Source organism: Mytilus galloprovincialis, chromosome 2 (genome assembly GCF_965363235.1).
Source record: "Mytilus galloprovincialis chromosome 2, xbMytGall1.hap1.1, whole genome shotgun sequence".
Lineage (NCBI taxonomy): Eukaryota > Metazoa > Mollusca > Bivalvia > Mytilida > Mytilidae > Mytilus > Mytilus galloprovincialis.
The window spans coordinates 11,830,566-11,853,208 of NC_134839.1; the positions used below are offsets into that span (position 1 = coordinate 11,830,566).

The 22,643-nt window shown below is 31.8% G+C and overlaps 1 protein-coding gene and 1 long non-coding RNA gene across 3 annotated transcripts; one reads left to right on the top strand and one right to left on the bottom strand.

Annotated features, from left to right (window-relative positions):
* Positions 1-612: 612 nt before the first annotated feature.
* LOC143062901 (deoxyhypusine synthase-like) lies at positions 613-22,489 on the bottom strand. Of its 2 annotated transcripts, none has more exons than XM_076234718.1 (9): positions 22,406-22,489; positions 17,208-17,413; positions 16,500-16,664; positions 15,724-15,945; positions 11,621-11,707; positions 11,076-11,181; positions 3,646-3,749; positions 3,082-3,207; positions 613-2,557 (listed from the first exon to the last, which is right to left on the bottom strand). In XM_076234718.1, exons 2-9 carry the CDS (start codon positions 17,400-17,402, stop codon positions 2,450-2,452), a joined length of 1,113 nt encoding a protein of 370 aa, XP_076090833.1. In that variant the 5' UTR covers positions 17,403-17,413; positions 22,406-22,489; the 3' UTR covers positions 613-2,449. The 2 variants fall into 2 exon arrangements, with proteins under 2 accessions (XP_076090833.1, XP_076090834.1); XM_076234719.1 differs by having other exon boundaries at positions 17,208-17,404; positions 22,406-22,418.
* Positions 3,934-5,597, top strand: LOC143062115 (uncharacterized). The gene is made up of 3 exons (XR_012974556.1): positions 3,934-4,037; positions 4,829-4,956; positions 5,536-5,597. It is a non-coding gene; the product is annotated as an uncharacterized LOC143062115 (long non-coding RNA).
* Positions 22,490-22,643: the final 154 nt, after the last annotated feature.

Consider the following 22,643-nt stretch of genomic DNA (forward strand, 5'->3'; position numbering starts at 1 on the left):
TTGTTTATTCGACATTAGCTTGATGTATAGGGGGAGGGTTGAGATCTCACAAAACAGGTTTAACCCCTCTGCATTTTGGCACCTGTACCAAGTCAGGAGCCTCTGGCTTTTGTTAGTCTTGTATGTTTTTTTTTAATTTTAGTTAGTTTACTGTAATTGCAGAAAATATTGCATGCATTTATTATTGCGAATTTGTCAATTTGGACTCGAATTCTATTTTAATGTTTGCAATATTGAAAACTATGCTGCTTAATTCACATAAACAATAGAAACATCATATTCTGAATTTACAGTATATGTTTTGGAGTTATTTTGTCTAAATAGTCCATGAACAACTTGAATTGCATTCCAAATTTCTTGTAAATGATTTGATGATGTAACCAGTTTTGCAGTTACACAATAAAAGACATCAATTAAAATCAAATATTTTTTGGCACCTCATTAGGCATATCATGTTACAAATATGTATCTCTTATCATTGAGATTTTTTTTATTTTTTTAATTTTTGTATTGAATTTTGTAATTGTCAGCTGTTATTATTTCTGTATAGGAATTTATAAAATTATTTGATTTGTTTAGATTTGATTTGTTACATATTATAACAACATAAACTTTGCAGGCGTATTCAATTTAATAATAAAACACAGTAATCAATCTAAAACAATATGCAGAAATTAAATGTCAACATTGATTTGTGTACAATATCTTTACATATGTAAATATAATAGGATTAAAATAGTTTTCTTAATATTGACCTTTTAAAACAAAGTCTATTCAAACTGATCAGATTTCATACATCATTAATCTGATAAAAGTCTAAAAGGTATATTTCATACCACTCCTAATCAGCTAGTCATGATTCAATCTTGTATGAAAGTTTTTACATTTATTTGTAAATTTACTTGTTAAAAAAACATCCCTGTGCATAACACTACATGACATAATCATAGCATATTGATTAGGGAAATGTATACTGTGAAAGTACTTTAATTTGTGGGTGTCAATTTTTCGTGGTTTGAGCAACATTTACATGTTCATGGGTTTTTAAATTCGTGGATTCAAGTTTTCTATGAAAAAATAATTTGAAAATTGAAGCCATTCAGAAACGAAGGTTACAAATTTTCTGGATTGAAGGAAATAGGTCATAAACATGTCAGCTAAAGAAAACAATTACATAAACAAATGCTATAAACGTATCTTGAATGGTAAAATATTTTTTATCAAAAGCCAGACCAGCATGAAATTATTATTTCCTGTATGTACGAGAGTTATGAGTATATAAAATGAACACTTTATCATAGCATATCAATACCGGAAATCTGTTTTTCATCGATCAAAATATTGTTTTATTTGATTTAAAAGATCAAAAATTGTACAGTTAAGGTTTTAAAGATTAAATGGGTCTAATCCTGCCTGCAGTTGTAGTTCATAGTGCATTTGCCCTGTGACAACTATAATAGTATTCTCAGATTTGGTGACGTTCAATATGTTCTCTAGATCATATTAGAAGTCAAACCTACATGGGGATATTTCCATGTCTTTGATTTTGACAATGGTTTTTTTTTTTTTTTCGTTAGACACTTAAATTTGTGGATAAAGTCATCCACGAAAACCACGAAAATTGGTTCCCCACGAACAAAAGTACTCTCACAGTATCAAAATTAAGAGTTGAAACAGAATTGTGTTGGACAATGAAATAGTACATGGATGCCTCACTTGCACTGTCTTTTTCTATGTTCAGTAGACCATGAAATTGGAGTAAAAACTCTAATTTGACATCAATTTTAGAAATATCATACCATAGGGAACATTTGTACTAAGTTTCAAGTTTCGATTGGACTTCAACTTCATCAAAAACTATCTTGACCAAAAACTTTAACCTGAAGAGGAAGATGGACGGATGGAGGGACAGATGCACAGACCAGAAAACATAATGTCCCTACTACTATATCTTGGATGGAACGTAAAAGTTCTATGAAGCCTTTTGCTCATATTATCTCGTTATAGCACAGCAAAATAATAAAACATTAAAACCAATTTAGGTAGAAAATTTTGACTTTGAATAACTCTTTGCAGCAAACTAATCAGTTATCAATTTGGGGATTAAAATGGAGATTACATGCATAATATGCTCCTCTGAATGTTGAACTTATAAAGTTACAAGAAGGAACCTTTTGATAGATACTCTTTCCAAGGAGGAAAATATCTTGTCGACTAGTATAATGTATCCCTTTTCTTAGAGGGAAAAGAAAGATATAACAACAGCACTTCATGCCACTTGCAATCTAGAACTTTCTTAGTCTGAAAAGCATCTTGATTCCTATCAGGCCATGTTCCAGAGTAAGATTAAGACCTCAGATTCTGTACTGAAGACTATCATCTTTATCTTGGATAGTTTAGACCCAGCTTATTTAGCTTTTGGATGATAAGTTATTGATTATGTTGCTGACTATGGTCTTTGTTCATTTTGAGCTTTCAGCTCCTTGAATTCTTTTTCCCTCCTCGCGAATGTTTCTGCCATTATCAAGGGAAATATTAAGGTTGCCTCTCCATAAACCTACAAAGTATTACATTCAACTTTTAATTTTGATCAACTATAATTAATAATTTGCTTGAAAAAATCTGCATTATATGATGGCAAGTTTATAATGTTACATTCTAATTAATAGCTTTGACTATAGAAAATAAATCAAAAAATTCAACTGAAATTTTTTCTTCCATAGATTTCATGATCCTTTTTTTATCAAGTGTTAATCATGCTTTGGTAAATAATGAACTACTGTGGTTTCATTAATATTTTTTGATTACCAATTTTCATGTCTTTCTTGGTTACAGGTGAACCACAAATTTAATAGTTAAACGAATTACAAATCTTCTGAAGGAATGTATCCAGACTTTGCCAAAACAACAAAATTAAACATCCATCAAAATGCAAAGTTTTCCTCCATCCTTGAAAATTGGAACCCACGAAAATAAATGAATCCATAGTATTTGGATATTTATCAAACATAACAAGTCAAATATCATACATATTTACTACTAAAATATTACTTTTTCTATAAGAATCCGTAACAATTTTACCTTTGCAGGTGTAGCTGTCTTTTTAATCTTTCCCCAGGATATTGCTTCGTCTGGCCTTGCACCAGAATCGCTCCCATCAAACTCAGAGGCTGTGTTGATAAATACACTAAAATCGGCTCCATTTCTCTGTTAAAATAACCACACATTATTCATAAACATCTCAATAGGAACGATATTGTCAACTTATAGATAATATGAGAGTTTGTTCCGAAACACTGGAATATTAAACAGTGGTGGTTTTTTTTCAAAGGCCACATGCTTTCATAAAAATCTAATCAACTGTACATGTGCAAAATGTTTATCCATTATAGCAATAATACATCATAAACAACCAGCTTTTTATAATGGTTAGAAATATTTACCCAATATATGATAAAGAGTCAGTTTAACAGGTTATCAAATATTCAATATTCAATATTCTTAATGTGACTCTGATCTTATATAGACAGGAACACACATGCACAAAACAGGATCAACAAATAGTTGAAGTTGTATAAAAGCTAGACTTTCTTCTTTTATCTTTTTTGGGGGATTATACTTAACTGAATCTGCACTGTTACATACCATTAAATTAGCATTACATATATGATGTTTGATCACTCCACCTCCAATAATTATCATTCCTGTATTCAAGGCATAAACTGCTTGGTTGTTAATTCTTTTTATATCTGAAAACACAATACAGGTGTAGCCATTGAATCAAATATTCACAAAATATTAGTTTTCCTCAATCCACACAAATTGTGACCTTTGAAAAACAATTGAAGTTGTAGTAACAGAAAACAATCAGATTTATTGAAAACAATTGAAGTTGCAGTAACAGAAAACAATCAAATCTATTTTAGATAGATCTTAACCTCATTGGTTGATATCTTTGGCGGAAGTACATGTGATACATCCTCATTCTTTCAATATCCAAGCTGTGGGAAGGTCGTGCTCCACGTGTTGTCGGCAAAGTAACTATATTCTTTAACTTTTACTTACATTTGCCTTGGTGGCAATATAGGCTTGGTGGCTTTAAGACCTTGGTGGTCATTTATATATGCCTTGGTGGCAAAAGACCTAGGTGGTCATTTATATATGCCTTGGTGGCAATAGACCTAGGTGGTCATTTTTATATGCCTTGGTGGCAATAGACCTAGGTGGTCATTTTTATGATTTTTTACATTTGCCTTGATGGCAACAATGAATTAAAAATACTAGCCTTGGGGGCGTCAATACCTTGGTGGTCATTTATATTCGCCTTGGCGGCTTCTTGATAGAACTAGATGGTAATGTTTGACCTTGGTGGCAAAATGTTTTGGGATTTAGACCTTAGGTAGTTGTTATCAACCAAGGTGGTCAGATATTTGTTATGCCGTGCGCCGGTTAAATGCAGGGCAAAGTGCTATCGCTATATAAAATATATGTGGAAGTGGGGGCTCTGGCCATTTTGGAAAATTGTAGTTGAAAGGAGAATAATAAATTGTTTATAGGGTAAATAGTTTCTTTTGTTACTTTTGACTGTGTTGTGGACTTTTCATTTATTTTTACATCGTACATACTGATAGAAATGCTATTTAAAGACTTTGTTAGAAAAGAATAGAATTATTGAGAAAGTGGAATAATTTAGTTTGACATGTCACTTGATATTCATGTTTTTTTATCGGAGTGATGTGTATTGAATTATAAGGTGTCTTCGTCGAGGTCCGCGTTCAGCGGTCTGTTGGATTGTACATAGAATTGAATAGAATGTTTTTGTTTTCAGATGGTGTTACCTACAGCTTTGACAGGGTGACGAATGAAGGAGAAGTAATATGACATTGCACGATGATTCATGTCAATGAGTTCGAACAACCTTTTTAAAAGGAAAGGATTTTTTCTAATCAGAATATGGTGAGAACAAATTGCAATTGAAGAAATGTTTTGATTTCAGAAAATAGGAAAATAATGAATGGGGAAAATATTGATACTACACTAAATTATGTATGTCTGTGTTGAGAAAGGCAAAAGATGCCAATATGGCACGGTACTAAAAAAAAAATCTGTGATGGAAGCAGCTTTATGTTCAAATGAACCTATTTAAAAGTAATGCTAATAATTTTTCAGTAATTTCATGATGTTTTCTATTGGATGTGTATTTAATTTCTTTGATGTGTTGAAATATGTCACAAAAATCTTTTTGTCATGGGAGATTAAATAATGGTTGCAATATTTTTGCTTTGTTTTGTTTTATCTAAATTAATAAATAAATATAATGTTGAATGATTTTGTATACTAGTACAAATGTATACTTAAATTTTATGTATGGTTGAATTTTTTAATTTAAATTTCTTTGTCTACAGTTCGAGGGACACTGATTCCCTAGTGGTTTTCCACGTGGATTGTAGGCAAAGGGATTTTTCCTTTTCAAAGTGTGACTAATGCTGTCTTTGGTACAAATAAACAATTTGTTATTGGTTAATATATTTTCAGCAGACATGTGAAGAATCGAGTGGAAACACAATTGTCAGTGTTCCTGATTATGAAGTAAAGAGTATGTTTAATTCAACAACAGTAAAGAAAGAGACAAGCCAGCATAGTTTACACTTGGAGGTTAAGTCCCTTTGCTTACAAGCTTTCCACATGCTGAAGATGTTATTAGAATAATGACAATGTTCATTTTGATATGAGTTCATTGCCTTAACTCAACTTTTAAAAGTATGTATGTGGTCAAATTCATGAGAATTTATTGAATTAGGAACGATTTATAAAGAACTGTTTACATGCATCTTTAAATGTTTAGGAGTGTTTGAAAGTAATTTTAAAAGGAATAATATTTAATAAAAGTGTTGAATTTGTTTTGAGTATTGGGAATACTATTCCTTAAGGGAAAGCCTTGCTCAAATATGCTGTATGGACTATAGAGTTTTCTATGCCTATAACTTAACATGAACTGGATGCAAGATTATATCAATCACTGAGGATATGTGTATAACCTCATTGGTTGATATCTTTGGCGGAAGTACATGTGATGCATCCTCATTCTTTCAATATCCAAGTGGTGGTTGGTTTAAGGGCTATGTTTGGTCAGGCAATACATATTGCCTGTTTGGGTTGATGAGGTTCTTGATAAGTTCCCCCCTCTCCCACCCATAAGTACCAAAATGTGGATATGTTTTTATATTTATATTTCAATATTGGTATTACATGTATGCATTTTGGGTTGATGAGCACGAGACAATGTTAGAAAAACATGAGCATTACCATGGGATCATGTTGACAAAACAAACCTTCGCTTTATCGATTTTCAAGGGAAAGGTCAATTAGGGCAAGTGTATTGGCATGTTTGTGTTTGCTTTTTCATTACAATGGTAACCAGATGCTCCGCAGGGCGTAGCTTTATACGACCGCAGAGGTTGAACCCTGAACGGTTGGGGCAAGTATGGACACAACATTCAAGCTGGATTCAGCTCTAAATTTGGATTGTGATTAAATAGTTGACACAGCATAGGTTTCTGACACAGAATGAATGTGTTCTAATGAACTTAAAATTTTTGTTTTCTCTTAGAGCAATTCACTATGCTGTTGAATATTAATCCTCTCAAAAAAATGTTTGAAGAAATTTTCTTTTTTATTTATGAAATTTCAAATGAGAACCAGGTGCTCCGCAGGGCGCAGCTTTATACGACCGCAGAGGTCGAACCCTGAACAGTTGGGGCAAGTATGGACAAAACATTCAAGCATGATACAGCTCTGAATTTGGATTGTGATCAAATTTTTGACATTACATGGTTTTTTTTTACACAAAACAAATGCCAAGATTTTACAAATCAATTAAAGATTTCTTCTTCAAACTTTTTAAATCTAAAATTAAATAGTTGACACAGCATAGGTTTCTGACACAGAATGAATGTGGTCTAATGAACTTAAAAGGTTTTTTTTGCCTTTGAGCAAATCACTATGCTGTTGAATATTAATCCTCTCAAAAAAATGTTTGAAGAAATTTTCTTTTTATTTATGAAATCTGAAATGAGAAAAATTTAACCCCCCCCCCCTTTTTTTCACATCCCCGTTTCCCTTTTTCAAAACTGATATCAATTCAAATTTCTAATGGAGTTTGCAACAATAACTACTCATTTAAATACATCATAAAATATTAAGATGTAAAAAAACTGCTTGTTATCACTGAATGGTAAAGATTATTTAAATTTATCAGTTGGTAGTAAAAAGTGTATATACATTGTATATTGTATATAACAAAGATTTAAGTTGATTCTGGACAAAGAAAGATAACTCCAATTAAAAAAAATTCTTGCTATTGCACAAATAGGATATTTCTTGCTTACTATTCTGGACAAAGAAAGATAACTCTAATTAAAAAAAAATTTGCTATTTCACAATATTGTGCAATTAGATATTTCTTGCCATTGCACAATACTGTGCAATTGAAAAGACTTGCTATTGCACAATACTTAATATAATAATTTTAGATCCTGATTTGGACCAACTTGAAAACTGGGCCCATAATCAAAAATCTAAGTACATGTTTAGATTCAGCATATCAAAGAGGCCCAATAATTCAATTTTTGTTAAAATCAAACTTAGTTTAATTTTGGACCCTTTGGACTTTAATGTAGAATTTGAAATTTGAAAACAGGACCAAAAATGAAGAATCTACATACACAGTTGGATTTGGCATATCAAAGAACCCCAAGGATTCAATTTTTGATGAAATCAAACAAAGTTTAATTTTGGACCCTTTGGACCTTAATGTAGACCAATTTGAAAACTGGACCAAAAAAACTTCAATAATCAAGAATCTAAGTACATTTTTAGATTCAACATATCAAAGAACCCAACCGATTCATTTTTTGTCAAAATCAAACTAAGTTTAATTTTGGACCCTTTGGACCTTAATGTAGACCAATTTGAAAACGGGACCAAAAGTTGAGAATCTACATATACAGTTAGATTCGGCATATCAAAGAACCCCAATTATTCAATTTTGATGAAATCAAACAAAGTTTAATTTTGGACCCTTTGGGCCCCTTTTTCCTAAACTGTTGGGACCAAAACTCCCAAAATCAATACCAACCTTCCTTTTATGGTCATAAGCCTTGTGTTTAAATTTCATAGATTTGTATTTACTTATACTAACATTATAGTGCGAAAACCAAGAAAAATGCTTATTTGGGTCCCTTTTTGGCCCCTAATTCCTAATCTGTTGGGTCCTAAACTCCCAAAATAAATACCAACCTTCCTTTTGTGGTCATAAACATTGTGTTTAAATTTCATAGATTTCCATTTACTTAACCTAAGGTTATTGTGCAAAAACCAAGAAAAATGCTTATTTGGGCCCTTTATTGGCCCCTTATTCCTAAACTATTGAAACCAAAACTCCCAAAATCAATCCCAATCTTTCTTTTGTGGTCATAAACCTTGTGTCAAAATTTCATAGATTTCTATTAACTTAAACTAAAGTTATGGTGCGAAAACCAAGAAAATGCTTATTTGGGCCCTTTTTGGCCCCTTATTCCTAAAATGTTGGGACCAAAACTCCCAAAATCAATACCAACCTTCCTTTTATGGTCATAAACCTTGTGTTAAAATTTCATAGATTTCTATTCACTTTTACTAAAGTTAGAGTGCGAAAACTAAAAGTATTCGGACGCCGGACGACGACGACGACGACGACGACGACGACGACGACGACGACGACGACGCAGACGCCAACGTGATAGCAATATACGACGAAAATTTTTTCAAAATTTGCGGTCGTATAAAAATTGATCCCAATTTTTTTAATCACATCCCCCTTTCCCTTATTCCAAAACTAATCTCAATTAAAATTTCTAATGGAGTTTGCAACAATAACTACTCATTTAAATACATCATAAAATATTAAGATGTAAAAAAACTGCTTGTTATCACTGAATGGTAAAGATTATTTTAATTTATCAGTTGGTAGTAAAAAGTGAATATACATTGTATATTGTATATAACAAAGATTTAAGTTGATTCTGGACAAAGAAAGATAACTCCAATTAAAAAAAAATCTTGCTATTGCACAATATTTTGCAATTAGATATTTCTTGCTTACTTTTCTGGACAAAGAAAGATAACTCTAATTAAAAAAAAATTTGCTATTTCACAATATTGTGCAATTAGATATTTCTTGCCATTGCGCAATACTGTGCAATTGAAAAGACTTGCTATTGCACAATACTTAATATAATAATTTTAGATCTTGATTTGGACCAACTTGAAAACTGGGCCCATAATAAAAAATTTAAGTACATTTTTGGATTCAGCATATCAAAGAACCCCAAGATTTCAATTTTTGTTGAAATCAGACTAAGTTTAATTTTGGACCCTTTGGACTTTAGTGTAGACCAATTTGAAAACAGGACCAAAAATGAAGAATCTACATACACAGTTAGATTTGGTATATCAAAGAACCCCATTTATTAAATTTTTGATGAAATCAAACAAAGTTTAATTTTGGACCCCGATTTGGACCAACTTGAAAATTGGGCCAATAATCAAGAATCTAAGTACATTTTTAGATTCAGAATATCAAAGAACCTAACTGATTCATTTTTTGTCAAAATCAAACTAAGTTTAATTTTGGACCCTTTGGACCTTAATGTAGACCAATTTGAAAACGGGACCAAAAGTTAAGAATCTACATACACAGTCATGACAGTTAGATTCGGCATATCAAAGAACCCCAATTATTCAATTTTGATGAAATCAAACAAAGTTTAATTTTGGACCCTTTGGGCCCCTTATTCTGTTGGGACCAAAACTCCCAAAATCAATACCAACCTTCCTTTTATGGTCATAAACCTTGTGTTTAAATTTCATAGATTTCTATTTACTTATACTAACGTTATGGTGCGAAAACCAAGAAAAATGCTTATTTGGGTCCCTTTTTGGCCCCTAATTCCTAAACTGTTGGGACCTTAACTCCCAAAATCAATACCAACCTTCCTTTTGTAGTCATTAACATTGTGTTTAAATTTCATTGATTTCTATTTACTTAAACTAAAGTTATTGTGCGAAAACCAAGAATAATGCTTATTTGGGCCCTTTTTTGGCCCCTAATTCCTAAACTGTTGAAACCTAAACTCCCAAAATCAATCCCAACCGTTCTTTTGTGGTCATAAACCTTGTGTCAAAATTTCATAGATTTCTATTAACTTAAACTAAAGTTATAGTGCGAAAACCAAGAAAATGCTTATTTGGGCCCTTTTTGGCCCCTAATTCCTAAAATGTTGGGACCAAAACTCCCAAAATCAATACCAACCTTCCTTTTGTGGTCATAAACCTTGTGTTAAAATTTCATAGATTTTCATTAACTTTTACTAAAGTTAGAGTGCGAAAACTAAAAGTATTCGGACGCCGGACGACGACGACGACGACGACGCCGACGCCAACGTGATAGCAATATACGACGAAAAATTTTTCAAAAAATAAGATTATATATATCTCGGATGACAATAATGTTGATTATAATGCTTCATTTTATGAGCTCCAGAGTAGTTTTATAACTGAAAAACAACTGTGCACTATATCCAGTGAGCTCTTCTGCATTGCATTGTGCATGGTAGTCCACATTTGGGTTTCTGAAACGTTAAGATATTATCTTGTATTCGGTTCTTTCCTCTGGAGTTTTCTATGCCCATAACTTAACATGAACTGGATGCAAGATTATATCAATCACTGAGGATATGTGTAGATTGTAGCCTGTTACTGCAACTTCAATTGTTTTTCAAAGGTCACAATTTTTTAGTTGTGTCTATGTATCATATTTTTACTCATGATCAGCTTCTTAAAGACATGTTCAGTTTACCTCTAAAATTGAAATTTTTACAAATTCAGTTGTGATAAGAAAAATATCAAAGTAGTATTTTGACATACTGGATTTTATAAACATACCCTCTACTAGTCCAATGACATTTTAGTGCTGAATTTTTATAGATATACCATTTTCATAGATCTTTGACATGTCTTTAATTTAATATACATACCTTCAACTAGATCTATAATAAGTCCTGGGTTTTTGTAGGAGTGGAAATAAATCATGTCACCTAAAGATCCATCTGTTAAAGCTGGACAGAAAACTGGAATGTTGTTCTGAAAAGTAAATATTCAAATAAATAAATGAATGAACAATTTAACAGTATATTTTCATCATACTAATGGCAAGGTACATTCTACTATCTAGCAGATATGACTCAAGCTAAAGACACCCTTATTTCTAAGGACTTCTTCATTAAGCGTCAATATAGGCCCTAAAATTTTATTTAATGTAAGTTAATTTCTTGTAGTTATAAATACAAACCCAGCAAACTCAGACATATATCATCACAAATGATGTCATCATTGTGCAATTATATCATGAAAATCTCAATTTAAATAAATTTTGACCAAATCATCCATCAATTTCATCATTTCATATCCAGCAATACTAACAGAAATATCATCAATATCAACAGTTCAGAAAATGGTGTTTCATTTAATTTACACACACAACATAAATTGTGTAATGCATTCTATACTATATGATACTGACCTTGTGTGTCCAGTAATAAACAGATTCTGGATTGTCAATCTCTTTCCCTAGTCTATCGATTACCTTAGATGGAGTCCAATGAGTGCCCTGAAAATATATATCTCAATTCTAATGCTGCTACCTCCAGTTAAAATATGTAGATATGCCTTACTTATATATGTATATGATATGGAGAACATGATTTTATTCACTATTTGTAATTGGTGTTGAAGTAGCTTTAATTTATAGTTTAGTAGTTACTCAGTGGGTGCCAAGGGATGGCATATGACCATATTTGCATGTTTCTAGGTCAGATGAGACAAAGGATCCAAGATATCTATAATACTAAAATAACGAGGTCCAATTTATCAGCCGGCATTGGGTAAAAACGACAAATCAAAGAATTCAACTTTATATATAGCTAATATAGGACAATGGTGTAGATTAAAAATTACACCACACCAGACACTTTTGTTTTCCACATAATTAAAGTCATAAGAAACGAGTGACCGGTGAAAAATAATGTTCTTTCAATTCTTGAACCAATGCATACACACATCATAAACTTAGTCTTCTGTGCACGAATTTATCATTTTTTTCGTGTAAATTTCGTATAATCGTTAAATTTTTTTTCAATCGGTCAGTGTTGTTGTGAAAATATGGCAGGTAATTAAAGTTCGTGTTTGGAAGCCGAAGTTTAACAGTTGTCACCTGTTTGTCAACAATCGACAAAAAATCAACAAATAAAGCATGGAAATTGAGTACGTGTTTAACATGTAAATTCAGATAATAGTTTATTTTAAGGACATCCATGCGTTTTGTGATCACTGGATTTTTACGAGATGGGTCACACTGAGGTCACTTTGCATACGGAAAATATGTCGGGGGAATTGCTTCCTGGAAGCAATTAATTTAAAGTAAACTTCTTCTAAATATGAATAAATTAAAGAATTTTCTTCAGAAAAAAGTATATGTACATAAGTTTTACAATGAAAACTATCCATTGAGTTATAAGAAAACGTATGCATTATTTTTTTGGATTTGAGGTTTCTTATGACTTTAATATTGCCAATAGTTAACAAGTTCCCGGTTGAATCCGATACTGATACCAATAGTATATTCACCTGTTACCTATTACCTTATCTGTACGTTCCAAATCTGACAGGCACACCACCAAACAGTGTATTTGATTTTGTTATATAAACGGGTCATAATCACAGGGTCGACACAACTAAATTCAATCATTGTCAAATTGTTCCCTATTGTAGTTTTTTAATTAGTAAGACTTTCTAAGATAACAATACGAATACTAAAAATTTGGACTTAAAATAAGGCGTATAAGTTCAGTTTTCATTTTGTTAGCGGGCATGACGTAAAACAGCGAATCAAAGAATTCAACTTTATTGGACAATGCTGTTGATTAAAAATTACTCAATTCCAGGACCTGAATATTACCAATAATTGAATAGTTCCAGGTCGACGGGTTCAAACAGAAAGATTTGAAAGCAGAGAAAACTGTGTATCTTATAATCGGCACAACCTTATCAGATGACAATACCAATTCTAAAATAAGGCTTACACATAGTTACATGTATATACTTTAATTCAGTCACGATATCACGGGTGTGTTCTAGTATAATATATAATTTATTCTTAAAACAAGAATGTGTCCATAGCACACAGATGCCCCTTTAGCACTATCATTTTCTATGGACTGTGAAATTGGATTTAAAACTTTTTTTATATACAAAATGTAATTTGGCAGTAAAATAGAAAGATCATATCATATATAGGTAAACATGAGTACTAAGTTCCAAAACTTTTAAAAACCTGAAGTGGGACAGAATGAATGAACAAACAGATGAACTGACAGATGGACGATCAAATCGACAGACAGAAAAACATAATGCTCCTATGTGGGGCATAGAAAATTTGTAGAAAAAAAATATACTGTTTGTAAGGAAAAAAACAGTATATTTGACTGTTAACAGATCTAGATGATGAAGAAACCAGATGCTCCGCAGGGCGCAGCTTTATACGACCGCAGAGGTTGAACCCTGAATGGTTGGGGCAAGTATGGACACAACATTCAAGCTGGATTCAGCTCTAAATTTGGATTGTGATGAACTAGTTGACACAGCATAGGTTTCTGACACAGAATGAATGTGGTCTAATGAACTTAAAATATTTTTTTTGCCTTTGAGCAATTCACTATGCTGTTGAATATTAATCCTCTCAAAAAAATGTTTGAAGAAATTTTATTTTTATTTATGAAGTCTGAAATGAGAAAAATTTAACCCCCCCCCCCCATTTTTTTTTCACATCCCCCTTTCCCTTTTTCTGTAACTGATCTCAATTCAAATTTCTAATGGAGTTTGCAACAATAAATACTCATTTAAATACATCATAAAATATTAAAATGTAAAATAAAGTGCTTGTTATCACTGAATGGTAAAGATTGTTTTAATTTATCAGTTGGTAGTAAAAGTGAATATACATTGTATATTGTATAAAACAATAATTTAAGTTGATTCAACTACTATTCTGGACAAAGAAAGATAACTCCAATTGAAAATTTCTTGCTATTGCACAATATTGTGCAATTAGATATTTCTTGCTATTGCGCATACTGTGCAATTGAAAATATTTGCTATTGCACAATACTGTGCAATTGAAGATTTCTTGCTATTGTGCAATACTGTGCAATTGGAAATTTCTTGTTATTGCACAATACTGTGCAATTGAAGATTTCTTGCTATTGCTGAATACTGTGCAATTGAAAATTTCTTGCTATTGCACAATACTTAATATAATAATTTTGGATCCTGATTTGAACCAACTTGAAAACTGGACCCATAATCAAAATTTTAGTAAATGTTTAGATTCAGCATATCAAAAAAGCCCAAGAATTCAATTTTTGTTAAAAACAAACTTAGTTTAATTTTGGACCCTTTGGACTTAAATGTAGACCAATTTGAAAACAGGACCAAAAATTAAGAATCTACATACACAGTAAGATTTGGCATATCAAAGAACCCCAATTATTCAATTTTTGATGAAATCAAACAAAGTTTAATTTTGGACCCTGATTTGGACCAACTTGAAAACTGGGCCAATAATCAATAAAAATCTAAGTACATTTTTAGATTCAGCATATCAAAGAACCCCAAGGATTCAATTTTTGTTAAAATCAAACTAAGTTTAATTTTGGACCCTTTGGACCTTAATGTAGACCAATTTGAAAACGGGACCAAAAATTAAGAATCTACATACACAGTTAGAATCAGCAAATCAAAGTACCCCAATTATTCAATTTTTGATGAAATCAAACAAAGTTCCATTTTGGACCCTTTGGGCCCCTTATTCCTAAACTGTTGGGACCAAAACTCCCAAAATCAAACCCAACCTTCCTTTTATGGTCACAAAACTTGTGTTTAAAATTTCATAGATTTCTATTTACTTATACTAAAGTTATGGTGCGAAAACCAAGAATAATGCTTATTTGGGCCCCTTTTTGACCCCTTATTCCTAAACTGTTGGGACCTCAACTCCCAAAATCAATCCCAACCTTCCTTTTGTGGTCATTAACCTTGTTTTATTTTCATTGATTTCTATTTACTTATACTAAAGTTATTGTGCAAAAACCAAGAATAATGCTTATTTGGGCCTTTTTTTGGCCCCTAATTCCTAAACTGTTGGGACCTCAACTCCCAAAATCAATCCCAACCTTCCTTTTGTGGTCATTAACCTTGTGTTTTATTTTCATTGATTTCTATTTACTTATACTAAAGTTATTGTGCAAAAACCAAGAATAATGCTTATTTGGGCCTTTTTTTGGCCCTAATTCCTAAACTGTTGGAACCAAAACTCCCAAAATCAATCCCAACCTTCCTTTTATGGTCATAAACCTTGTGTTAAAATTTCATAGATTTCTATTCACTTTTACTAAAGTTAGAGTGCAAAAACTAAAAGTATTCAGACGACGATGACGCAGACGACAACGCCAACATGATAGCAATATACGATGAAAAATTAAAATTTTTGCGGTCGTATAAAAATCAATTATATGCAACAGTCAAATATTACACTTTAGTTTTCATTCCATAAAATCTTTTCCAACTGACCTCTGTTTTTTGTTCCTCTAGCATTTTATCTAAAATTGGCATCAACCAGTCTTCAAATTTACAGTAGTTGTCATTAGGTACTAATAAGTTGCCAATTCTATTTATTCCTCTGTCCCTTAGATCTCCTCCTTTATACTTGTTGAAATCACCGAGGTATGTGGGAGCTAAACATTTGATAAAATCTTCCTCTATACCCCCTGCTGTTGTAACTATACAATCAACCTGACAAAATAATAAGTCTTTTTAATGACATGGTGCATCTCTCATTTATTTGTAGACAGTGCTGAAATACTTACACTCTGAAAACGATAATTCCACGGTTTTGTTACATGTATGATGAATATACATGTATATCGTTACTTGTGTGTTTTTTGGTAAATCAGTAATAGCTGTAAAGGTGTACAACTCTAAAACAGTAAAAGTTACCACACCAAAATTTAAACTTGATTGATTGTTTGTGTTTTAATGCCACTTTTGGGCTATTTCATAATGGCCAGTTTTTATTGGTGGAGGAAGCCAGAATGCCCAGAGAAAACCACAACCTTTGATAGGAAAACTTAAAATCATAGTCAATTAGATTGGATTCAAGTGCACCGGCAAGGGCAGGGTTGGAACTCACATCAAAATATTTTCTATATTAAAGAATTTCAATTTGTTTTAATTTAATATGAAAACCAATATAATAATACGAAAAATTAACATTTTCCTAACATGACAGAAGAAACACCAGTATAGTTGAGAAAAAGATGTAGAAGTTTTTTCCTTAACATACTTACCATATTGTGTTCTGCAAGATACCTTAGCATCTCACGAACACCAGTAGAAATCATATTGGAGGTGAAACCAAGAAAAATAGTACAGTTACTTCTCTGTCGGTTACATGGGTTGTCATAGTAGTCTTCCTTTTTCTCCTCAGGTATTCCTTCCATCTTTTTATCAATCTGAAAGAAGATACAGGTGAAATGTTGGAAAAAAGATATTAAAAAACAGACTTATAAAATTGTTCCTCATAGGATAATGTTTCACGGAAATTTGCTATGAAACATGTTATTTAATTTTTGTATTTTATTACATTTAGCCAATTAATTATCAGTCTAGAAACAAATCTAACTTGTTACATCATAATCTATCCATTTGTTCCTATTTCAAATACATAATTTACTAACAATAAAATTTTGATGCAGTACATGTATATCTTTATGAGGGAACGCCTCTGTTGACTCATGGCAATGTGCTCGCCTACATATATGGTGAGAATTGGTTAGTTCAAAAGACATGTAAACTAGACTTGAAAGTCAGTATTTGCTGTTTCTCACCAAAGTAACCAGCAGGCAGCATTAGGAGAAAGAACAAAGACTGGTCTTGTCAACTCAGAGTCGGAATATTACACCCTAGTAATTTGAAAAGAGGACATTGCGAGCATATTAAAAGTCTATCTCAACCTGTCAATGTATCAAATTCTTATATGTACATGATGTACAAACCATTTTATTTATTTCCTCTACAGCTTTACTAAAATTAGTTGCCTGAAAACCACATCTCTTATAAGACTCCAATAACTGATGATAGTTGACACCATTGTTGAAATCATAACCTTTCACAGTTTCTGAGCCTTCAGGCATAGCTCCACTTTTGACCAAAACGGCATCTGACACTAATTGAGGAAGCTGATTTTCCATTTCTAGTTAGTCTGAAAAATAAATCATTTTATTTTCATTTTTTGATAGATGTTTACATGTAACTTGTGTCTGTTCTATTGCTACTTGACATGTAATTAATATACACTTGTATCTTATAAAAAACATAGTATATACATGTACGGGTAGTCTACTTACTCTGGACATCAGAATATCGTTAAAATACACATGTCACATCCTTAAATAATGGACAAGAACCAAATTATTCAAAATAAGCTTGAATTTATTCAGAGTTAAAACAGACTGATTAACATGATAAAGATCTGATATCAAATTCCTTAATTTTCTGAGCTTGATTGTCAGTGACATATATGGCATATCTATCTTTGAAAATAACAGTAATTTCTAAATGTCTTTTTATCCAATTCTCTTGTTAGATTGTTTCTCATTATGGTCTGTGACTGTTTATCAAAATCTCTGTAAGTTAATTTAACATATTAAAGGAGACGAATAATAGTAAAAAAATCTTACCAAATGACACTAATGGTATTTTTTTCTGGTGCAAGCAATCAAAACCGACAATGTAACATTATGTTTTATTTTTAAAATCAAGATGTAATGGATAATTATTTGAGACCTATGATAAATAAAGTTGAAAACATGATGAATCACAATAAAATTTTAACCAAATAGCATGATTAGACGCTAATGGTAGCCGATAATGACTGTTTGAAACTTGACTATTTCTGTCAAGTGGAAGCAAGGCAACTGGTCTCATTGGCAAACTTGCCAACTATCCCGATTTTGGTGGTATCATCCCGATTTTCATGCCTCAACCTGATACCCAATACCGACATTGTAAAACAAGTGAAAATCCTGATTTTCACAAAATATACCAGAAAAAAATAATTCGATACTGATTTTGAAGTTTTTCTGATCAATTTCCATAAATCTGTAATATTACCAGGCGACATTTAAATTTATCATGTTTATGACTAGTTTATGACCCTATGGCTATGCTAATCAACAGTCACAACAGGTGTCCTAATTTGTTGTTTCAAGTAATCTACTTATAAATCTGATAGATATTATAATTTTTTTTAATTTGTAAACAGAATCGATCAGTTGGCATTTCATCATCATACATGTACAATCACAATTTACAATGTTTTCCGTAGTTTCAAGACAAAATAGTAATAAATTGAAAGACGAAAACTGTAATGAACTCTTAAACTCAAAATTGATCTTCATTCTTTTCAGTTTAGGAAATTTACTTTATGATTTAGGGAGAAGTCTTTTGAGTCATGGTGCAACGGTTAGAAAGTCTTTTGAGGGGGAAAAAGGTTGGTCTACACTTTAATTTGTATTAATTATATTTAAAGCCATTTTTCTCTATTCTCAAGTACATGAATCATGCAAATATAAGAAATCAAGGCTTATTTAATAGCTCATGTTCAGTACTACCAAAAGAAGAATGAAGAGATATGAGGCTATTTCAAAGAGATATGAGACTATTTCAATAGTAAAAAATAGTGTTCACAGACACGCTGCAAATAAATGTTACCCTTAAAATCTGGTCACGCACTAAATATAAATCCCCCATGGAGATTTTCAAAAGTTGGCAGTGATCTGCACTGGCAAATCAGCCCACAAGAAGTAGTTTTAACAATGTCAACGGGGTGAGATAGCAGACCTTTATTTAACAGGATTTTAACAATTGTTAAAAGTTAGGCGAGTTATCAGACCTATTTTCAATTGGATTTTACACTTTTACAATTACAGTAAAACCTGTATAAACCGGGTGGCTACGGGACTATAAAAAAGGGCTAGTTTGGACGGTGAGCTGGGTTATTCGGGTTTCCGTTTTGACCGGAAGTTAATGACTTGTGACGTCCGATATTTTGCATGTAAAAGTTCTCTCTAATTGTAAATTATATCCAGACTTGGGGTAATTGTAATTGTAATCGTTAATCAGCTGTAATTGATTACAATTTTTCAAGTAATCAGTGTAATCATTAATCAGCCAAAAATCTGATTACATGTAATTTAATTTAATCAATTACTTTTCAAAATACCCTGTAATTATGATTACTTTTTGATTACATTCTGATTACAATGAAAAAAATCTAAAATTGTGTTTTTGGTCATTAAATTCATGAACCTCTTTGTTATTCATATTTGATAAATTTTTTACATACTAAAATGGTTTGGTTACTTTAAGCATGTCTACTTCAGTAAAAAATAAACTGTTAGAGTATTGAAAAGTTATCATTAGCCTAAGCAGAGACATATAATACAATTATATACCTTTAATCTTGGTAAAAGATATTGTACATGCATGTATATTCATCATTTTATAATGGTCTTCATATTAATATTTGTTATATATTCAAGTAATACTTTTCTTTAACCCTGAATTATAATCTTTTGGTTATTTTTGTGATTTTTGTCAACTTTGAATTGACAGGAAGGAGACTAATTAAGGTTTGTTTTTATTGCAATTACCAATTGAGTATAGCTGTAGGGAAATATATATGATAAAAGATAAATCAGACATGAAAATTTATCTAATTAGCACAAACTAAATTAAAAGTTGGACAAATATGTTGTTTAGAATTTAAAAAAATTGGACTGGACATGTAAAATGCAATGATTTTTAGTACTTGCATATTGTTTACAATTTAGTTAAACATTTCTATTAAAACATAGTTTTAACCAGTAACTTTATTTCATCCATACTTAAACTTCCATAAACTGCAACTTGGAATACATATAAATTATGAAAGAGGTCAGAAGACAAACAAAAAACTCTTATGATATATCTTTATTAAATTTAATTCAAAATAATTCAGAGATCATTGGTGATAAAGTGTAATGTATATATATATATATGTAGTTAAATTTGGTGTTTATTTAAATAGATGAAGTTTGATTTGAAGTTATCATTTTATAATTGAACCAAATAAAATATTTTCTCAAAAATGCTATAGCTATATTGAACGTTTATCATTCACATCATTCAAACTGTTTTGTTTTTAAATTCAATGTAATCAGATGTAATCATGATTACTTTGCCAATGTAATCATTAATTTAATCAGATACTTTCAGAAATGATGTAATCATTAATTCAATTTAATCGTACAAATGACAAAGTAATTGTAATTTAATCAATTACATTGAAAGTAATCGGACCCATCTCTGATTATATCTGATAAATAAAAATACTTCACTTCGTTTTTTATTGTTTGCATTTGCATCATAATGCTCACGTTTTTTGGATTGTCAGACGAGAGTTTCGATTTACTTCAATGATCATTAATTTGAAATGTTGGAATGGCCGATTGAAAAGCCAGAATATTATCAAACATAAGTTCATCACTATCGAAACGTTGTCGTACAGCGTACAATACCCATTGATTGTTGTCATCCAGGTGTTTTTCATTATCAAGGTCATTTGTTTAGGGGTTCACAACAGGGAATCCAGGACTTCGAAATCACGATGTGTAAATTTCTTACTCCTCGATTTAAATTTGTTTATTCAAGCTACAACGTATATTCACTCCGAAATATATTCGTTGTGTCTCCTCGTTTAATTGACATGTTTATAATGTTTTAATAAATAATACAGCTCACTACTGTACGATTGTAAGTTCACAGTTTAACACCTGACTAATTGATTACCTGAAAAGCCATATTGTATAAACAAATATGTTTTGATTGCATATCAATCATTGAAATTAATTAGACAAACCGGTTTTGACAGGTAATAATTAATGTAACTAGATATCATTGAGATGGGAGCCATCTCTGTGGGCCCGGCTGTGAATAATGTGCATTAAAAAATTGTATCTTTACCATAGGACATGGGTTTGTCAACTGAAATCAAAGTTTTTGACCTTGACCTTTGACCTAGGAAGTTGTAAATAAATTATGACACACCCTTTGGTGTTGGTTTATAAACATGTCAAGTATAAACTTTGAAATGATAAAGGTTCTCAAGATATAGAGCGGACACGATCTTTACCATAGGACATGGGGTTGTCAACTGAAACCAAAGTTTTTGACCTTGACCTTTGACCTAGGAAGTTGCACATAAATTATGACACACCCTTTGGTGTTGGTTTATATACATGTCAAGTATAAACTTTGAAATGATAACGGTTCTCAAGATATAGAGCTGACACGATCTTTATCATAGGACATGGGGTTGTCAACTGAAACCAAAGTTTTTGACCTTGAACTTTGCCCAAGGCAGTCGTTCATAAATTATGACACACTCTCTGGTGTTGGTTCATATACATGTCAAGTATTAACTTTGAAATCATAACGGTTCTCAAGATATAGAGCGGACACGATCTTCACCACAGGACACAGTGTTGTCAACTGAAACCAAAGTTTTTTTACCTTGACCTTTGACCTAGGAAGTTGTACATACATCATGACACACCCTCTGGTGGTGGTTAATAAACATGTAAAGTATAAAGTATGAAATCATAATGGTTCTCTAGATATGGAGCGGACACAAAGTTAAAGTGTTACGGACAACTGATCACTATAGGGCGACCCGCCTAAAGGCGGGGCCCTAATTAAAGAGTATTAGAACTTCATAATTAGACGGGAATTCGGAATACACAGGTTCCGGTTTACAAAGGGTAACAAAGACTTTGAAGGGGAAAAATTGGGACTTCCATTTTCGGCCGGAATGGACAGGAAACCGGTTTATTCAGGTTTGGCTGTAGTCGGGCGATACACGTATTTACACTTTTGGTATTTAGCTGAATCTTCCCTCCGAATGACCTTAGATCTACTCCGAATCACTTTTTGACGTCAAGCAGCAGTCAAATAATTTAAATTATGATGCCAAAGTTTACGGGAACCTGTGTGATATTACGTAATGGCGGACAAATGTGCATACAAGTGTAAATACGTCTATTTGGAGTGGGGGGAATATCCAGCACTAATTTCTTGACATATATGGTCATGGATTTGTGTCATGCTTGGTGAAGGTTTATGAAAGTTGTCAGTAATCTATCTAGATCCTTACGTGTCTGATATCTTGTAATCTGTGATAAATTACTTTATTTAAATCAGGGAAAACTACAACGTGCGTTTTTCCTCAATAGTTGTGCAATTTTATTTATTCAATGTCAATATTGTTGCTGACAATGGAATATAGATTTGGCATACGTTAAGCGTATTGGTGATAGAGAGTTAATCTCTAACAAAACGATAATTTTATGTTGATGTTTTAGATTGTAGGATTATTTAATAAGAAATTAGAA

Coding starts and splice junctions, on each gene's coding strand:
- LOC143062901 (XM_076234718.1), bottom strand. CDS start 17,402: ATGGAAAATCAGCTTCCTCAATTAGTGTCAGATGCCGTTTTGGTCAAA. Junction 11,708..15,723: donor TAGAGGAACAAAAAACAGAG/GTCAGTTGGAAA, acceptor ATATATTTTCAG/GGCACTCATTGGACTCCATC. Junction 3,208..3,645: donor TATGTAATGCTAATTTAATG/GTATGTAACAGT, acceptor TTATTTTAACAG/AGAAATGGAGCCGATTTTAG.